The sequence below is a fragment of the Aricia agestis genome, chromosome 8, assembly GCF_905147365.1.
Source record: "Aricia agestis chromosome 8, ilAriAges1.1, whole genome shotgun sequence".
Lineage (NCBI taxonomy): Eukaryota > Metazoa > Arthropoda > Insecta > Lepidoptera > Lycaenidae > Aricia > Aricia agestis.
Window position 1 is genome coordinate 5,065,695 of NC_056413.1, and position 19,487 is coordinate 5,085,181.

The 19,487-nt window shown below is 40.3% G+C and overlaps 2 protein-coding genes across 3 annotated transcripts; one reads left to right on the plus strand and one right to left on the minus strand.

Annotated features, from left to right (window-relative positions):
• Positions 1–507: 507 nt before the first annotated feature.
• On the minus strand, positions 508–6,867 carry LOC121729993 (DNA polymerase alpha catalytic subunit). 2 transcript variants are annotated; one of them, XM_042118783.1, is made up of 10 exons: positions 6,747–6,867; positions 6,466–6,663; positions 5,849–6,030; positions 5,477–5,707; positions 4,821–5,387; positions 4,403–4,531; positions 3,734–3,991; positions 3,421–3,550; positions 909–3,344; positions 508–753 (listed from the first exon to the last, which is right to left on the minus strand). In XM_042118783.1, the coding sequence occupies exons 1-10, from the start codon at positions 6,760–6,762 to the stop codon at positions 533–535; spliced, it is 4,368 nt and encodes a 1,455-aa protein (XP_041974717.1). In that variant the 5' UTR covers positions 6,763–6,867; the 3' UTR covers positions 508–532. The 2 variants fall into 2 exon arrangements, with proteins under 2 accessions (XP_041974717.1, XP_041974716.1); XM_042118782.1 differs by having other exon boundaries at positions 4,403–4,594.
• Positions 6,868–7,242: 375 nt separating this feature from the next.
• On the plus strand, positions 7,243–19,246 carry LOC121729649 (DNA replication licensing factor Mcm7). The gene is made up of 16 exons (XM_042118223.1): positions 7,243–7,395; positions 7,482–7,585; positions 7,714–7,854; positions 8,017–8,144; positions 8,301–8,392; positions 8,804–9,030; positions 11,708–11,890; positions 12,582–12,766; positions 13,668–13,836; positions 14,248–14,400; positions 14,737–14,903; positions 16,311–16,483; positions 16,849–16,960; positions 17,257–17,355; positions 18,370–18,490; positions 19,073–19,246. The coding sequence occupies exons 1-16, from the start codon at positions 7,365–7,367 to the stop codon at positions 19,151–19,153; spliced, it is 2,166 nt and encodes a 721-aa protein (XP_041974157.1). The 5' UTR covers positions 7,243–7,364; the 3' UTR covers positions 19,154–19,246.
• Positions 19,247–19,487: the final 241 nt, after the last annotated feature.

Consider the following 19,487-nt stretch of genomic DNA (forward strand, 5'->3'; position numbering starts at 1 on the left):
AGTTCTCTGACAGAATATTTGAAACTTTTGGAACTGGCATATTGTATCCATATACAACCATGTGAGTTGTGACATTGGTGACCCTGACGTGGTAATGATGATGATGATGAATGTAATTTGCATAGTAGCATATGCTTTCAGTTCTTAAAACAGCGCCTAAACCCCCAAACTTGTATCTATAAGGAATCCGGAGTTCTCTTAGCATCTTCGGAACCATAGTATACCTTGGTGCAAAATCTTGCGTTGCGGTAGCATATGCTTAGGATGCTTCTCATAAAACCAAAATCACCATAGGTTTCCATATAAATTTTGAGGAGTTCTTTCGATTACTCATGGATCATCAGATCACCACTTTCGTGAACATGGTACCAAATTGGAGTGAAACCTAATATTATTACAAAACAAAAAATTTGAAAATCGGTTCACAAACGGCGGAGTAATCGTTGAACATACAAAAAAAATAGTAAATTTACTACAAAATATTTAAAACAATAAAAACACGACATTAGTAAAATACATAAATATATTTTGTTCAATATGTTCCCATCTCCATCAAGGCATCTATGTGTTCGGTTTCGGGGAGTATGTCTACTTCCAGAGACTCCTTCGTGTTGCTGCCAGTCTTGTCTAAAGCGAAGAACCGGAATAGCTTCGATAGATTTATTATTGAGTAAGCAGAGTGGGTCAAACTGTCCTCCACCATTTCCTTTAGTGTTTGAAACGCCGCTGACACTTGCGGTTGCACTTTGGTCTCTGAAAACGTATATTTTATCAGAATGATGATCCACAATATAACATGTAGGTACAGTATATAAGCACAGTTATAACAATGTGGTTATAAAAATTAAATAACATAATATTAAAAACATCTAGTTTCTTAGAAATAAAGTTACTAAAAGTTCACTCACTTGTAGTATTTTTGCTGAGATCAAATAAGAATAGGAAGAAATTGATTTGCAGGTACAGATCCTTTTCCGTGTAATCTCTGAACATGACTCCCTTCTCGCACTGGCGGCATACGGGGTATCCGCCCGCGAACATCTGCGGCATCTTAGTCGTCCGATACGCGCACGCCGGGTCCTCGCACGACAGCCAGCCCGCGTAGTACTGCCCGTGGTAGCCCCTAATCTGCAAACTCAACTGATTCTGGACCGACGGCAGATAGTCCATCGGCTTTATACTACATTTATCGTTCTGGCATTTCTCCAGAAACGTCACGTTCTCTTTGCCGTGAAGCGTGAACGTTTCTCGTATTCTATTCTCCGTTTTGCAGCCCTCGCTTATGCAGACGAACATGAACTCCTTGCAGTACCTGTACTTCTCCTGCTCGTTTTCGACCTCGTACGTGTCGGTCGCCGCCTCCCGCTTGATTGTCTGTCGGTAGCCGGAGGGGTCGAGGCCGAGGCAGTCTGCTACGCGCGCGGGATCCATGCCGTCGATGGGCTCGCAGATCCTGGATATAACGGGGTGCAGCTGGTGCGCCAGATAGTACTTGTAGTCGACTTTTATGCTCTCGGAGCTCTTCAGCTCCTCTATGTGGTACGCTCTCTGCATCGCCGTGTTCGCGGTGCCGTCCTCGCATATGATATACGGTACTATGTCGCCCTTCTTGAAGCGCCTGCTGTTTTTGCTGTTGAGCCGAAGAGCGACCTGCACGTGCGGCTGCGTGTGCTTGTCGGCGTACTCGTTGGGGTTCTTGGTGAGCTGTTTTGTAATCGTCAAAAGGGACAGCGGGATTTTGTTGTTTACCAAATCATCTTTTAGTTTGTTCAGATGATTCTGGATGCTCTCAACTCGTTCGTCCGCGCTCTGTTCCGATAAGATCTGACTCAGAATAAACTTCCCGGCCTCGGCGGCCAGCTGCGACCAATCTCGACGCACGATGTCGAGGCCCTTGTGCTCCTGAATATATACAAACTCTCCATTTTTATTTTTGCTCACCACCACCGCTGCGTACTTCTTTTTCTTCAACAGCAGCAAATACTTGAACACCCCGTCGATATCTAGTTCGATCTGCTTGTACTTCTTGTTGATTTCCCGCTTGAGGTCGTTGCCGATTTTGAAAACGTAGTCGTAGTCGAGGCAGTTGGTGTTAATCATGAGACTGTCGGTGTCGCCGTACACCACGTCGTAGTTCAGTTTCTGCACTATCTCCTTCGTGTCCATGAGAATCTCCCGACCTTTCATAGTGACAAGGGCGGCGAGGGGTTTGGCGTAGAATCTCGAGTGCGTGAATCCCAAACACCCATACATGGAGTTTGCGGTGAGCTTCAGCGCCATCTGTCGGATGTTGTACTGCATGTACTGTTCAGGAGCCAAATCCGGAGACTTCATTAGCTTCTTAACTTCGCGTCTACTCTCTACTAGCTTACGAATCTGCGTCGGCAGAACGCCAAATTCAGCTTTCGACTCAGGCAGGACCAAATTGTTGATATCGTCGTCGGAGAAGGCGCCGTTTTTCCTTTTGATCGTGGTGAAACATATGTTATACTCTTGGATGATACTTGGGTACAGGGAGTTGAAATCCATGAGGAGGATCAGTTTGTCGTAGAAGCCCTTCTTGGGGTCGAGGACGAGACCACCGGAGTAGGCGGCTTTCTTCTTCGCTTGTGTTTTACTGACGGCGGCTCCCGCTTCCTCGGGGTCGTCGTTCGACTCGTCTGCTACTTTTTTGCCGTACACTTTATCCGGCACTATGTAGGCCTTCTCAGTGAAGGCGTGCAGCAGAAGGAACTCATTTCTCTCCGATCTTCCGCCCATCAACGTGCGAGACATGACATTTCCTGCAATTTGTGTAATTTGCAGAGCTAGAGGAATAACATTCAGCTCGCACATCATTTTGATGATGTATGATGCGTCCTGCATGCTCAAGTTGACTAGTTGAAGGAGGTCGTTCGAACTCTCGTAGTACCGAGGTAAATCTTCTAGTGCTACTTCCACTCTTTCGCCCTCTTTCATCTTGAGAACATTTACGCAGAGAGTGTCCAGATCGAAGCTTCGCGCTCTTATCAGTTCCATGGTGGAGAGTTTAATATCACAGACTAATCTTCCTAGAAATGCATCCTTGGCGGCGAACTTTCTTTGCGGCGCAACCGACCTTTTTAGCCTTCCTAACCGAGACCAATTGGGTATGTGGAGGTCCAAGATATTTCCTATGAGCAGATCCTGTTGAAAGCCTTGCAAGTCATGGCCTACTACCAAATCCGGATCCAACTTCCAGAACTGGACCATGAAGTAATTAAGAAGTTCTCTTTCCGTGTCGCATTTTGTTAGCTTGGTTGCTTTGTAATTTGGTAAGTGTTGTTTCAAATCGAGTGGCCAAAGGTCGATACATTTTGTCATTACTGAAAAAATGTTAAACAGTTGTTAATTAAATACAATTTTTCAGCATATTGGTAAACTGGTTTGATATGAACTTACCACAAAAATGCTGGTTGAAAGGTGGGTTCGGTGGAGGCTTATGTATCGGGAATGAATTGTGCGCAAGACAACTTAGCATCAATATTTTAGTTTTGTTTGATTTCTCATCTGTAAATGTCCTCATGTTTATCTAAAAAACACATAATATTATGCTTTAACAATATATTATGATAGACATGTTTTTTTGTGTTTGAAACAAAATTTGAAGCATGTTTTGTATTGGCTTTGTTTCGCATTTTAGCATCAACATTATAGGAAACACTTATAGGAAAAACCTATAAAAAACAAGAATTAATATAATGATAGGACATACAGTAGCAACTGTTATTGGTGGTGGTTCCAAGTCTGGTCCATCTCGTATCACTTCAATGTGTTCCATCTTGTCACAGACCGCCTCCATCTTACACCACGACACTTTGGCTTGGACATTCTCAGGATCTTTCACTTCCAACCAGCAGGGTCCTTTGATTTTCCTCTCCAGTAAGAATGTCTCTAAGGATGACGTGTTCGAACCAAATATATGGGAGAATGTTAGATACTTCTTCCCTGTTGGTGGTGGTGGGAATGAGGCCTGAAATAAGTATTTGAGTAAGTTATCATCTTGATTTTTATTGTGTTACCGTGTTTGCACACGGCGCCGCAGCGGCAGCGTTTTTCGCCGCCGCGGTAAAGAATCGGCGGCGCCGTGTGAGGGCAAATAGAAACACAAGGAGGAGTAATGGATCGGCACCGCGGCGTGTGTTCAAACAGCCTTAGTAATATTTGATCAAGAAAGCAACAATTATTTTTATTTACAAAGATTAAAAAGATGTATTTGTTTTAAATATGCTTTGCTAGGTGCAAACATGAAGCAATTTTGGTTTTGTTCAGATATGGAGTAAACTATGAGATGTTACTGTTTTATTGCAGGTGAATTTATGGCTACCATTGGATAATACAGTTTATTTATATATGTATTATTATCAAAAAAAAATTAGCATACCGAATATTTGACTTCCAAATAGTCGCATTTAGCTGGTATGTCAGGGAGGTTGAAACAGTAATTTTTTGTGACCTTTCTTGACTTGAACTCCTTCAACCCGAGCTCGCTGGCGACCACAGAGTTGAACTCCTGATATACATCCATCATCGTTACCTCCTCATCTGTCGGCTCCATCGTGATTGGGTCCAGTTTCTGTTACACAAGAAAATATATAATAAGCCCATCTATGACACTATATTTTAAAATAAATTATTACAGGCATAGCAAAGTTCCCGTTTTACTTGGGATTTGAAAACACACCAAGCGGGTTTTTAAGTAAATGACATGTGATTAAGCATTGTAAGTATTGAATGTGCAAAAACTTTGAATGCAACAATTATGAAAATCTCTGCTGATATGCAAGTAAATAAAGACTTACATATTCCCTAGGTAATAAGAACAGCTGTCGGTTAATATTTTTTACAACCAAACAACAGGAGGCACAGCCTTCTCTTTTGTTGTTTGGCTTGACAAACACTTTGCCAAACAAATACACCACCCCAGGTTTCACAAATCTGTCCTCCCATGCATCTAACCAGTAGAATTTCAACACTTTGTCACCATTTTTGTTGGTCTGCAGTGGGATTTGGCCGTCAGTTTGAATTGCAGTGGTCACTTGATTGTTTTCTCCAGACCAGTTGCTGTTCAGCGGATTAAGTTCAACTTTGGCCTTTTTAGATGGGAATATGTCAAAGTCCTCCTTAAGAAACTCATCAGCTACGTCTGAGATAGTGTTAGATATGGATGGCGTTTCCTCTTTGACTTTCTCCTCAACTTTGACCTCAGTTGCATCATTACTGAAGTCGTCATTGAAATCAATGTCCTGGCTCTCAAATTCCTCAATATTCTGTGTGGGGGTATCCTCAACTTCTTTCTTTATCTCCTTGTCTATTTTCCACTCTGGCTTTTTAGGTTTGCTCTGGACAGATTCTGCTTGAACTGGTTCCTAAATAAACATAATATTTTGATCTCAACCTTTATATTTTCAAATTTTATTGAAAAAAAGACAGTTTTATTGATAAAAGTAATACTTACTGGCTCCTGCTTAGTAATAACTTTGGGTTCATCTAGCTGGATTACAGGCGTTGGTTTTTTAACAGAGGAAGATAAAGTCTTGAAGTAATTCTGAGCATCCCTTTTCCTCTGGTCAGCTATGTTGGTTTTGGTTTGTGCAACTGGCTTAGGCTTAACCACAGGTTTGTCAGCATTACCATCCAAGTCACCCATGATATCCGATAAGATATTATCATCAGAGATTTTGGTATCCTGTAAATGTTTGGATAAGAAAGTTTAACAACTAGATAACACCTAAAACTAAGTATGTTTTAGTTTCCTGTGGCTTGCATTTGCAAGTTGTTAAAAACTTTAAAAATAAACAATATTGAAGTAAGTCAAAATATGACCTACATCTTTTTTTTTAGAAGACTTTGCTCCAAGAAAATTTCTAATGTTGCCCTTAGAAGGTGGTGCCACTTTTGCTTTTCTTTTCTGCCCTCTCCCTGATTCCTTATTGTCAGAGGCAACATAAGAATCATCAATTTCATCATCATCAAATATTTCTCTCCCATCCTCAACATAGCCAGTGCCATCTGAAAAGGTGATCAAGTTTAAATAGGTATATTGCTGGTGACAAATGTTTACAAATATAAAATCCAATTAATCTCAATAACAAAAATATTTCATTGAACCAAATTCATTTAACCCATCAATCCCCAAGCAGCCGCCGGCTGCCGATCTATTGTGTCCTGCGATACCCACGATAAGGTGTTACTAGCAAGAACAAGGTCATTCCATTTCTACATACAACAAACTATGAATAACTAATACTGGGTTTATTAAATAATATTACTAGATTAAATAAAATTATCTCATCTTATAAAATTCCAAGGAAAGGTAACATCCGCATCTATGACCTAAGTCTTCTTGGCCAGAGCACTATCGCCCCACAGGTTAATTTAGAGATGACAATATGACACTGAGGTTATGACTATATTTATATTTTATAGGCATGAAGTGTAGCTCACCGTCTTCTATCCAGTCATCCTCCTGCCGCTGCAATACCCGCTCGGTATACTCGCTCTCGTCGACCGTGTCGTACACATTCTCAAGCTCATCCACGTCGTATTTGTGTTTAGATCCCTTGCCTTTTAGCTGTTTTAACTTCTCGAAAGCTGACATACGTCCATGCTTGTCCGTTTTCTGCCGTTTGGCCCTGTGATTAGCTGCAAAAGTACCACACGATTAGATTCACACAATTCCAACTAATTTGAAACAAAGTTTACACAATATTTCTTTTTGTCATCACCTATAGAATCGGCCATGATTTAAACACTAAAACAACATTTAATAATTATACAAAAATTTTGAGTGCAGATTCATCAATTATTTTGCAAAAATCGTGATTTTTATGCTTTGTTTTGCAATGTTTTCAATTTCATTAATTTTTGACTTTTGACAATTAAAATTTTGGCGCGAATATAAAACTTTTTTTGAGGGAAAAAAATAAAAGCTTTGGCTATGGTGCATTGACTGCTAAAAAAATATTATTTGTCGTCAATCATAGCTTGAAGAAGCCGAAATCAATATACGATATAATAACTTACGAAGTTACAACACATATAGAATACTTTACAAATAATACAATATAAATAGGTACTACAAAGTACAAATTAAATACAAACACAGAACATAAAAAAATTTGTTGTCCGTGTTCAATGTGTCTACGAAAAAAATTAAAATAGACGTGAAAAAAAAAAAAATAACAAAAGCGCGCCAATTTTTATGTCAAAGTCAAACAAAAATAACGTGCGGACACCTGTGTTTTGAAACTCAACTTTTATTTCCAATCTATTTATTGTGAATTAATGTTTAATTGTACATTGTTTTTACTTATTACATGATCAATACAAATATATAAGTGAATATGGCGATGCGTGATTATGCTGCTGATAAAGGTAGGTACTTTGGCCTGTTGACTGTTGATTCTTACTTTGTTGTAATGTATGATGAATGATCAACAAACAACTTTTCCGTCTTTTAGAGGCCTTCAAGAACTTTTTCGTGGATTTTTGCCAAACTGACGACGAAGGTCACAAGCTTTTCAAGTATGCAGAACAACTTACCCAGGTTGCACACAGAGAGAAGGTATAATTTTTTTAATTTTCATGTTCTCTTACATCAGGCACAAGGATATATATCCAGCCAAGTTTATAAAAACCTTGGACTTCAACTCCTCTAAAATTTACAATATTAACCCATAAAATTGTTCACAGCTGGAGTTTATTGTGGAACTTGATGATCTGCACAATGCAAATGAAGAGTTAGCAGAAGCTGTGATGAACAACACGAGACGCTACACCTCCATGGTGTCTGACATTGTCTATGAAATGTTACCCGAGTACAAACATAGAGAGGTAAGGTTTATCTATTACTAAAACATTAAGACAACATTTTTAATTTGCAGAAGAATATTAATATAAAATGGTATTTAGACCAAATCAAAAGACAAGTTTGCCTCTTGCATAATAATCACATACAGGACCTAGGGACATCTCAAATTTTCTTCCTTCTTTCAGGTGGTTGCCAAAGATTCTCTGGATGTGTACATTGAGCACAGAATAATGTTGGAGGCCAGGAACCACAGAATTCCCGGAGAAATGCGGGATCCCAGAAATAGATATCCACCAGAGTTGATCAGACGATAGTAATATATTTTACTAGATTTCTGTATACAAAATTTTTCTTGTTATTAGCTTGTCCTATTATAATAACTTTATTACACTAACATTTTTTATAATTTCTAAAGATTATAAGATTTTTTTTGTGAACAGCTAAAGTTATGTATGTATTTCTTTTTCAGTGAAGTATACTTCAAGGATTTATCTACCTCAAAATGTGTGCCCATCAGAGAAGTGAAGGCTGAACACATTGGCAAACTAGTCACTGTTAGAGGTAATTCAGACTAATATAGTTACTGCTATGTAAGGCTTCATCCACATTTGTTTCATTTGCGCGATCAGATCTCCGTCGCGTATCATCGAAGCATGTCAAAATGATACGCGTATCATGATACACCCCGATCACTATTAACCGCGTATCTGATATGTGTCGTATCAAATACGCGCATGATCGCCAGAATGATCTAATAGGCGTCCACACTATGATACACATACTTGATACGGCGCAATGATCGCGACCGAGATCTGATTGCGCAATGATACAAATGTGGACGCACCTTTAGCTGCTATAGAGGTTGCACACATTGTAAACAAGTTTTTTTGCATTTCTTTTGGCTGCATAGAGGTGGCTTAAAAAAAATAGATCTTTTCTTTTAAGCTAAGGCTTCAATCATATTTATTTCAGGTATAGTCACCCGGTGTACAGATGTAAAGCCCCTACTCGTAGTAGCCACATACTCCTGCAGTGCCTGTGGAGCCGAGACCTACCAGCCCGTCAAGTCTCTACAGTTCACACCACCTCCCGCCTGCACTGCCAATGAATGTCGGATCAATAAGACAGCGGGACAGCTGTATCTGCAGACTAGAGGATCTAGGTTCCAAAAATTCCAAGAACTCAAAATACAGGAGCATGTATGTCTCTTGAAAATTATGTTTCCTTTGCTGGAAAAAGTGGGAAGCAAAATTGCTCTCTAACATACTACATATTCCTGTAGTTCATAGCAGGGATGTTGCGAATATTCGCATCCGCATCCGCAAATGCGGAGCAGGGTTGTTGCGGATCCCGATTTTTTTCACATCCGCGGATGTGAATGCAGATGCGGATTTTGATGGACTCACATCCGCGGATGCGGATGTTTCGGATCCTATATAAATATATACTATACTAGCGGGCCCGACGGACGACATCACGTCATAATCATAACTCATATATATGAAGTTTTAATTGTCAAATTCGTAATTACATAATTAGTGTTCCGTACCCAAAGGGTAAAAACGGGACCCTATTACTAAGACTTTGTTGTCTGTCCGTCTGTCTGTCTGTTTCCAGGCTGTAACTCAAGAATGGCTATATCTAGACTTCTGAAATTTTCACAAATTATGTATATCTGTTGCCGCTATAACAACAAATACTACAAATAAAATAAAATTAATATTTAAGGGGGGCTCCCATACAGGAAACGTGATTTTTTGGCCTTTTTAGCTAGTAATCAATAATGGTAATAGCTAGCCAGTTGAATCACAAAATTCTTAATTATATTTGTACTTTAATAATAAATAATAAAATTAAAATAAAGTAGGTAAATATTTAAGGGAGGCTTCCATACAAAAAACACAATTTGTCTACTTTTACTATATATCGGTACGGAACCCTTCGTGCGCGAGTCCGACTAGCACTTGGCCGATTGTTCTATAATTTCTACAATTTCTAAAATAAGGAATTCTTAATTTTCCTAAGTAGCCACGATTTTTTTAAACCATATTATGAATCTAAAACACTTTCGAACCTATTCATCAAGCCTACGCATCAAGTACGGTCACCGGTGACCGAGACACAATAGAAATTCTATTGTGTCTCGTTTTTCCACGATCAACGGGTTCAATAAAACACAAAAAAATTCATCAGAATCGGTCCAGCTGTATAGGAAGAGTTCAATTACAAACACACATACAGAAGATTTTTATAATTATTTGCCCCGGATTTGTACGGGTATAAAATATATTATAACCTATATAACTCACAAAACATGATTAAAATCGATTCAGTAGTTATAGATCTATATTAAATCAATAATGTATTTAAAGTATTTTATTGAACAAGGATTACTGCCGTACTAGTTAAAATCGCTTCGAAAATATTAGGTTCAGCCTGCGTTTCCAATGTAAGCGGAAAAAATGTAATTATCACATTAGAAACCCCAAAATCAACAGTATTTCTCCACTATTTAATTAATGTTATTATACTTACTTATAAACTTTCCTCTTTAATCACTAGAAAACCGCATCAAAATCCGTTGCATAGTTTTAAAGATTAAAGGGAACAAAGGGACATAAGGGAAAAAAGCGACTTTGTTTTAAATATTAAGTAGTGAAGATAAATGAAGAATTAATACAATGAAAAAGTATGTATATAATTTTTATTTATATGTGTTACTTTTTTATTAATACTCGAACTTTTTTATTAATACTCGAAGTTAAAAATAGGAGCATTATCTATACTAATATTATAAATGCGAAAGTATCTCTGTCTGTCTGTCTGTCTCGCTTTCACGCCAAAACTACCGAACCGATTGTAATGAAATTTTGTATACAGATAGTCTAAAGCTTGAGAAAGGACATAGGCTACTTTTTTACTAGAAAAAAGGGTTGTAAGGGGGTGAAAATACGAAAATTTGTTCAAATTGAGTTAGTTCCAAAAATTCATACTAGATGGCGCCGTGCGTCTCTTACAGTGTGCACATAATATTTCATTTTTTAAAATTAAACTTTATATATTATGCCAAATTTTAAAGCTTATTTAGCCCCCCAATTACACAACTTTACCCATAAACTATTTATCATTGATAGGTTTAAGGTTACGTCACTGTATATAATATAAAGTACTGACTTATTAAATAACGTAAAAAAGAAATTACAATCTAAAAAAATTGACACTTGATACCACGTCTTATAGAAAGATGTTGGGCAAGCGTTAGCGCGATGTAAGAGTTTAGTATTTTGTTGTTATAGCGGCAACAGATATACATAATTTGTGAGAATTTCAGAAGTCTAGATATAGCCATTTTTGAGTTACAGCCTGGAGACAGACAGACAGACGGACAGACAACGAAGTCTTATAATAGGGTCCCGTTTTTACCCTTTGGGTACGGAACACTAATTATGTCATTACGAATTTGACAATTTAAACTTCATAGATATGGCCATTTGTAAAGAAGAAGAAGAAGAGTTATGATTATGACGTGATGTCGTCCGTCGGGCCCGCTAGTATAGTATATATTTATATAGGATCCGAAACATCCGCATCCGCATCCGCGGATGTGAGTCCATCAAAAATCGCATCCGCATTCACATCCGCGGATGTGAAAAAATCGGGATCCGCAACAAACCTGGTTCATATAAGTCTTCAGAAGGGAATATGTTTCCTATACAATATATAAGTGATAAGGCATTTTGCAGCATTTTGAACAACAATAGCAACATTTCTGATGGCTTGGACAAAATCAAAAGACCTGTACCTAATACCATGCCTTTTAATGTTGTATGTCTTGAAGGCACTATATTATCGAGTTTTTAATATATTTTTTTACAGTCAGACCAAGTGCCAGTGGGTCATATTCCTCGCCAGCTGTCTGTGTACTGTCGCGGGGAGACAACACGGCGCGCGCAGCCCGGAGACCACGTCGCAATCACCGGAATATTCCTACCACTCCTCAACGCTGGCTTCAAGCAGATCGTGCAGGGACTCCTGTCTGATACATACCTTGAAGCTCATGTAAGTACTACCATTTGCTGTTGGATTAACCAGCCTCATTGTGACGAGAGGTTCCTTTTAGGTTTAGTTGGTACTTGGTAGCTAACCTAACATGGCAAAAGGCTTTACTTAGGTCAATGACTAACCCAACCAATCACATTGACTGCAGACTGAACTGAGGTTAGCAGATAACACTGCCAAATAGCTATACGTGGGAGAGCCATGCTTCGGCACGAATGGGCCGGCTCGACCGGATAAATACCACGTTCTCACAGAAAACCGGCGTGAAACAGCGCTTGCGCTGTGTTTCGCCGAGTGAGTGAGTTTACCGGAGGCCCAATCCCATAACCCCTAACCTATTCCCTTCCCTACCCTCAACTATTCCCTTCTCTGGACCCTCAACTATTCTCTTCCCTACCCTCAACTATTCCCTTCCCTTCCCTTCCCTACCCTCCCCTATTACCCTATTCCCTCTTAAAAGGTCGGCAACGCACTTGCAGCTCTTCTGATGCTGCGAGTGTCCATGGGCGATGGAAGTTGCTTTCCATCAGGTGACTCGTTAACTCGATTGCCCCCTTATTTCATAAAAAAAAAAAAAAAACTTCTGAACAGAAAACTAACCTCATGGTCACCCACTACAAAATATTTGCTAAAGACCTTATATTAACAATAGAGTTTCATCTGTTTATAATCTGAAAATGTAATCTTTTAGGGCGTAACTTGCATCAATCAAAGTGACGAGAACGAGATGTCTGAAGCCCTCACGGAGGAGGAACTATCGGAACTGGCTGATGAGGACCTGTACTCCAGGATGGCACGGAGTCTGGCCCCAGAGATATACGGACATGAAGATGTTAAGAAAGCCCTGCTGTTGCTCCTTGTTGGTGGAGTTGACAAGTAAGTTTATTCCTCAATACAATCCCTCAATCAATTATAGGAGATACTTTGAGTCCCGGAAAAGGATAAAGGATACTTTTTATCCCGCAAAAATGTACGTGGGAGAGCCATGCTTCGGCACGAATGGGCCGGCTCGACCGGAGAAATACCACGTTCTCACAGAAAACCGGCGTGAAACAGCGCTAGCGCTGTGTTTCGCCGAGTGAGTGAGTTTATCGGAGGCCCAATCCCCTACTTTATTCCCTTCCCTACCCTAATTCCTTCTCATCCCTAACCTCCCCTATTACCCTATTCCCTCTTAAAAGGCCGGCAACGCACCTGCAGCTCTTCTGATGCTGCGAGTGTCCATGGGCGACGGAAGTTGCTTACCATCAGGTGACCCGTTTGCTCGTTTGCCCCCTAATTTCAAAAAAAGTACAATTCCCGCACGATAAACAAATTTTGCCGCAACGGTGTTGCGGGCATCATCTAGTAGAACATAATCTTATCTTATATCTTTAAACGAGCAATTCTTGTATATATATAATTGGAATCTCGGAATCGGCTCCAACAATTTTCATGAAATTTAGTATATAGGGGGTTTCGGGGGCGATAAATCGATCTAGCTAGGAATCATTTTAAAAAATGTCATTTACTTCGTGTTTCATCGAATACCGAGCAAAGCTCGGTCAAATAGGTAGTTTAAAAATATTAGCTACCAATTTTTAGCCAATTTTAGTCATTGTATCTGACACACTTGGCCCTACACAGTACACATACCTTAATAGAACAAATATTATTTTATGATACTATTTGCTACCAATTTTAAGCCAATTTTAGACACACTTTACATAATACAACAATAACCAAAACTTCTCGATTATTTTATTATACTCCGTGTATGACACTTTCTTTCTTCCAGACGTCCCAACGGCATGAAGATCCGTGGTAACATCAACGTGTGCCTGATGGGCGACCCCGGTGTGGCGAAGTCCCAGCTGCTCAATTACATCACGAGGCTCGCGCCCCGCAGCCAGTATACCACGGGCCGCGGTTCCTCCGGCGTCGGTCTTACCGCCGCCGTGCTCAAGGTGACTGAGTCTTGGTTACTAAACTATATCCACCAGAATAAAAAAGAAACGACATGCTGAATCCTAGTAAAAATTTGAAACTTGTCGAAATTAGATTCTGTCGAATTCTCATCATGACATGTCCATTACAGACCACGCATTGGAATCATAAAATCCTATGATCTATAAACAGTTAATCAAATGTTAGTATTGCCGCATCGGTGTTACGTCACACGTCAAAAAAATTATGCATGGATAAGCAAAGCGGATCGTAATCGCGACACCTAGCGGGATATTTTGGCAAAAATATTTCCCATCAATGTGTATAGATAGGACTGTACATTGAGGGAATGTTAATATTTAAAAGTTGTTTACTTCTGTTAATTATTTATGTAGCTTGCAGTTAATAATACAATAATTTGTCGCGTCTAGGACCCGTTCACTGGTGAGATGATGTTAGAGGGCGGGGCGCTAGTGCTAGCGGACCGCGGCGTGTGCTGCATCGACGAGTTCGACAAGATGGCGGAGGCCGACCGCACCGCCATACACGAGGTCATGGAGCAGCAGACTATTAGCATCGCAAAGGTAAGTACGCAACTTTGCGAATCCGTACGTACAAAAGCGTGCACATACTCTCGTAGTCACTTACCTATACCAATAATTATTATTTTTGATGTAATTATAAGTACAAATAAGATACAAGTAGGTCCAGCCAAATCCAGCCATTTGTAAATTTTTTAATTATGAAAAAAAGTCGCATACATAATATACGCAAGTATTCGCGTATGTTAATGTCCGAAAACGCAAATGCATACGCTTGTAAACGCGTACGGATACACTTGCAAACGTGTATTTATATCTATATAAAATAACTACCTACTATCTTCTACTTTTTCTTATTTAATTGGAACATTAACACAGGCGGGTATAATGACGTGCCTGAACGCGCGCGTGTCGATCCTGGCGGCGGCGAACCCGGCGTACGGCCGCTACAACCCGCGCCGCACCATCGAGCAGAACATACAGCTGCCTGCCGCGTTGCTGTCGCGATTCGACCTGCTGTGGCTCATACAGGATAGACCGAACAGGTACTGTTATTTTATCCTTTATGATATAACTAGCTGTTGCCCGCGACTTCGTCCGCGTGGACTTTAGTTTATAGTTGTTCCCGTACATCGATTGAGTCGTTTACGCGCCAACCAGAAAAGTATATTGTGTGGGAACCGCACATTTTTCCGGGACAAAAAACATTCCTTGTCCCAGATTCAAATTAGTATCTCCAATCTCCATGCCAAATTTCATCAAAATAGATTGAATAGTTTAGGCGATAATCATAAAAGTTTATTGTGCGGGAACCGTACATTTTCCGGGACAAAATTAGTATTCCTTGTCCTTTCCCGAGACTCAAAGTATTTCCATACCAAATTCCAGCAAAATATATTGAATAATTTACGCGCAAATCATAAAAGTATATTGTGCAGTAACTGCACATAAAACTATTAAATAAACTATTTAACTATTTTTCCGGGACAAAATGTACCTTATGTTCTTTTTCGGGACTCAAAGTATCTTTATACCAAATTTCAGCAAATGGGTCCAGCCGTTTACGCGTGATGTCGTGACCACGCGAAATATAACGTTCCGTGCAGCTTCGCCCACGTAAATTTGATGTTTCACAGACAAATTAGTCCACAAAAAATAGCCTATGATCCTTCACGTGGTCTACTTATCTGTGCCAAATAACAGAAAGATTGCTCCAGTAGTTCGATATAAGCCCTTTCAAATAATTTCCCTCGTTTTTTCCACATTTTCCTCTACTTCTTCGCTCCTATTAGTCTTAGTGTAATAAAATATAGCCTATAGGCTTTCTCGATAAATGGACTATCTAACACTGAAAGAATTTTTCAAATCGAACCAGTAGTTTCTGAGATTAGCGCGTTCAAATAAGCCCTTTCAAACAATTTCCCCCATTTTTTCCACATTTTCCTCTATTTCTTCGCTCCCATTAGTCTTAGCGTGATAAAATATAGCTTATAGCCTTCCTCGATAAATGGGCTATCCAACAGTAAAAGAATTTTTCAAATCGGACCAGTAGTTCCTGAGATTAGCGCATTCAAACAAACAAACAAACAAACTCTGCAGAATTATAATATTAAGTATAGATTATGATGTAACTAACTACAATATGAAACTCCTTACTGCAACATACACTAATCGGAAATGAACGTAGTCGGAACAAGCTTGAATCAGCCTGATTTAAGCCTCTTCGCCCTTTGGCTCGACGTCCCCGCGCTTATGGCTCGTCATTTCACCTTTGCCCCTGTCACGATGACGTTCGGATTCAGAAGTTGGTGAGCCGTAAGTGCGTTGTCGCCTACCGGTAGCCGAGTTGACACGGTTGACGACAAGACGATATGGTAACGATCCCTTTTCGAGTTGATATGTGTGCGGAAACATAAATACTCTGTAACCTAAATGAATTTGTCAATTTCAAGGGAGAAGGATCTCGAACTAGCGAAGCACATAGCGTACGTGCATCAGCACTGCGCGCAGCCGGCGGCGACCGGGGGCGGGCGCGCGCTGTCCATGCGGCTCGTGCGGCGCTACGTGGCGCTCGCGAGGCGCAAGGAGCCCGTCGTGCCGCGCGCGCTCGCCGACTACATCGTGTGTGAGTGTACAGTATACAGCGTGTACGGCCTGCGTTTACGCTAATACAATTTATGTCATTGTAATCGCGCGTCATCAGAAGTCAGTTATAGTCAGAACGCACGTTGCGCGCTTTTCATATCAACATACCTTCCTTATACGTGTGTACGGGTAGGTTAGGCGCTTCTCGCCGGCCAGTCCCGCATACTCGCCGGGAGCTCTACTGAGGCACATCTCTGACCCGGGGCATGCTTAAGGCATTCCCCTGGTGTAATAAAAAAAAGGACTTATGTATCGTGTGTAAAGTGTTACTAATTTGAGGTTATAAACATGGTCACTTATTACCGCTATTAGAGAATAAATAACAATTAATATGTAATATTTCAGCATCGTACGTGGAACTGCGTCGTGAGGCGCGTAACGCCCGAGACGTGACGTTCACGTCGGCGCGGAACCTGCTCGCCATACTGCGACTGTCCACGGCGCTCGCGAGACTTAGGTGAGAAATAAAACTTAATCTCTTCTTCATGAAGAAGAGATTAATGACGTTGACGTTTGTTCCGAAAAATAATAATTTATGATTTGAGTAGGACCAATTTCGATTGGTCTCCATCGAACTCTTTTACTTTATTAATTGTGATAAAATTAGTTTACACAACTTTATTTGTTGTGTAAGTTATTAATTAAGTAGTAAGACAGTATAAGACCGCCAGTTCAAACTGTTTATTTTTTTAGTTGCCTTTGTTAACTGTTTTGTTAGTTTGAATAAAGAGTTTTTAATTTATTAATTGTCAGGTTATCTGACGTGGTGGAGAAGGAGGACGTGTCGGAGGCGATCCGGCTGGTGGAGATGTCGAAGCAGTCGCTGCAGCCAGTTGACGACAACGTGCAGAGGTACACATTCATATGTACTATTAAAGAAGTTGATTCCTAGGCAGATGGCCGACCTAAGTAATTTGGTCGCGTTAAGTCAAACCCATCCGACCAATCACGGCTAACATTGAATTGACATAAACTGAACACATGACGTAGGTCCGTCAATTGCCTAGGAATCAATTTCTTCGATAATTCGGAATCGCGAATCAATGCACAGGGCTCACAGTCATTCGATGATTTTGAGAGTGGACTTAGAAATCATAATTTGTATAGGATTTGATGTCAAATCTTATACAATTTATGATTTCTAAGCGGGTAGCTAAGAGTGACATGGTTGTTACAATTCCAACAAAAACCCCGCTTGGGCTTCTTACAGACGAACGGTACTCGCCGACAGCACGCGTCGACGGCAGTTCGTCTGTGAGAAGCCTTACACCAAGTGCCGCTTCTTGGTTAAAAAAACTGTTATCAAGAATTTTCCGACACTTTCTAACCGCCCACTCACTAGGACAAGTTCTGTATAAACAACTATGTTGTTCTTGTTCCAACGTCTGTCGCATGTCACTTAAAAACCTCATTGCTAAGATCTTTAAATATTGTTACCATATTATGGATATTTGGATGGATTTTTTTTATGAAATAATGGGGCGATGCCAATGACATGCAAACGGGTCACCTGATGAAAAGCAACTTCCGCCGCCATGGACACACGCATCATCAGGAGAGCTCACTTGCAGCTCTTCTGATGCTGCGAGTTGCCGGCCGGAGGGAATAGGGTAGGGCAGGGTAGGGAAAGGGAAAAGGGGATACTAGGGAAGGGAAAATGGTAGGGGATTGGGCCTCCGGTAAACTCACTCACTCGGCGAAACAGCGCAAGCGCTGTTTCACGCCGGTTTTCTGTGGGCCCGTGGTATTTCCCAGTCTATCCTGCCCATTCGTGCCGAAGCATGGCTCTCCCACGTAACAATATCTATGGTTATATTATTGTCCATATCTAATCATGTTTAATATAATGCGTAATTTTGTGTGCAGGGGCATCAGCGCGACGGACCGCATATTCGCTGTGATCCGCGAGCTGGCCGGCTCCAGCAAGACCGTGAAGGTGGCAGACGTCATCGAGCGCTGCGTTGACAAGGGGTTCAAGCCCGACCAGGTAAATATATTGATTAAAGGTTGTAGTGTTTACATACGATAGTTTTTAATTTGTCTTTTGTTACGCTTGTGTTTTTTTTACGTTACAAAAGTTTCAAGCCCCTTTTGTAACGTATCAGACATAGATATATTATGCAAAAGTTATCAATTCGAAAGCGTTTCTTCTTTACAACGTGCACTAGGTTTAAAAATTGTATCCCAGGAAAAGACAATGGATTGTTTTGATCGAGAAAAAATTACAGACCCGAATTTCTAGACGAAGGCAGTTGCTGGCCAAAATAACTCATTTGAAGATTAACACATACTTATAAACAATCTTATATCGTGTTTTTGCTCAGATTGAATTCTTGGAAATATAATGTACTATATAATTTTAGAAAATGAAACAAATCAGGGCTTATTTTCAAGCATAAAAATGAATTATAAAATCGAAAATTTTGGGTTAGTCTCCCCCTTAAGTCAAACCCATCCGACTGATCACGGCTAACATTGAATCGACATAAGCCGACCACGTGACATAGGTCTGTCAACTGCCTAGCAATCAATTTCCTCGATGGTACTTAGGCTACAATTACTTCTCCAGGTGGACGCGTGTATCGAGGAGTACGAGAACCTGAACGTGTGGCAGGTGAACCAGGTGCGCACCAAGATCACCTTCATGTAGACCACCAGCATCACAAGTGCCAACCAGTTCCGCCTTAGACTTAAGATGACTTCCTCAATAAAACGTTTTTCACATTTCCTCGTTTGAATGATATGAATTGGTTTTATTGTGACAAAAATTAAAGCAGTCCCCAATCCCCATGCATAAGTAAATTTTGTGTGTGGCCTCGGCTATGTAGCTCCTAAACGAAGGGATTGATTTAATCAAAGTTGTTTACTTATCTAGTGTTTTTTTAAAGATTGTGTAAAGAACAATCCATACTAATACTCTTACTAATATTATAATAGCGAAAGTGTACCTGTCTGTCTGTCTGTTACTTCTTCAAGCCCAAACC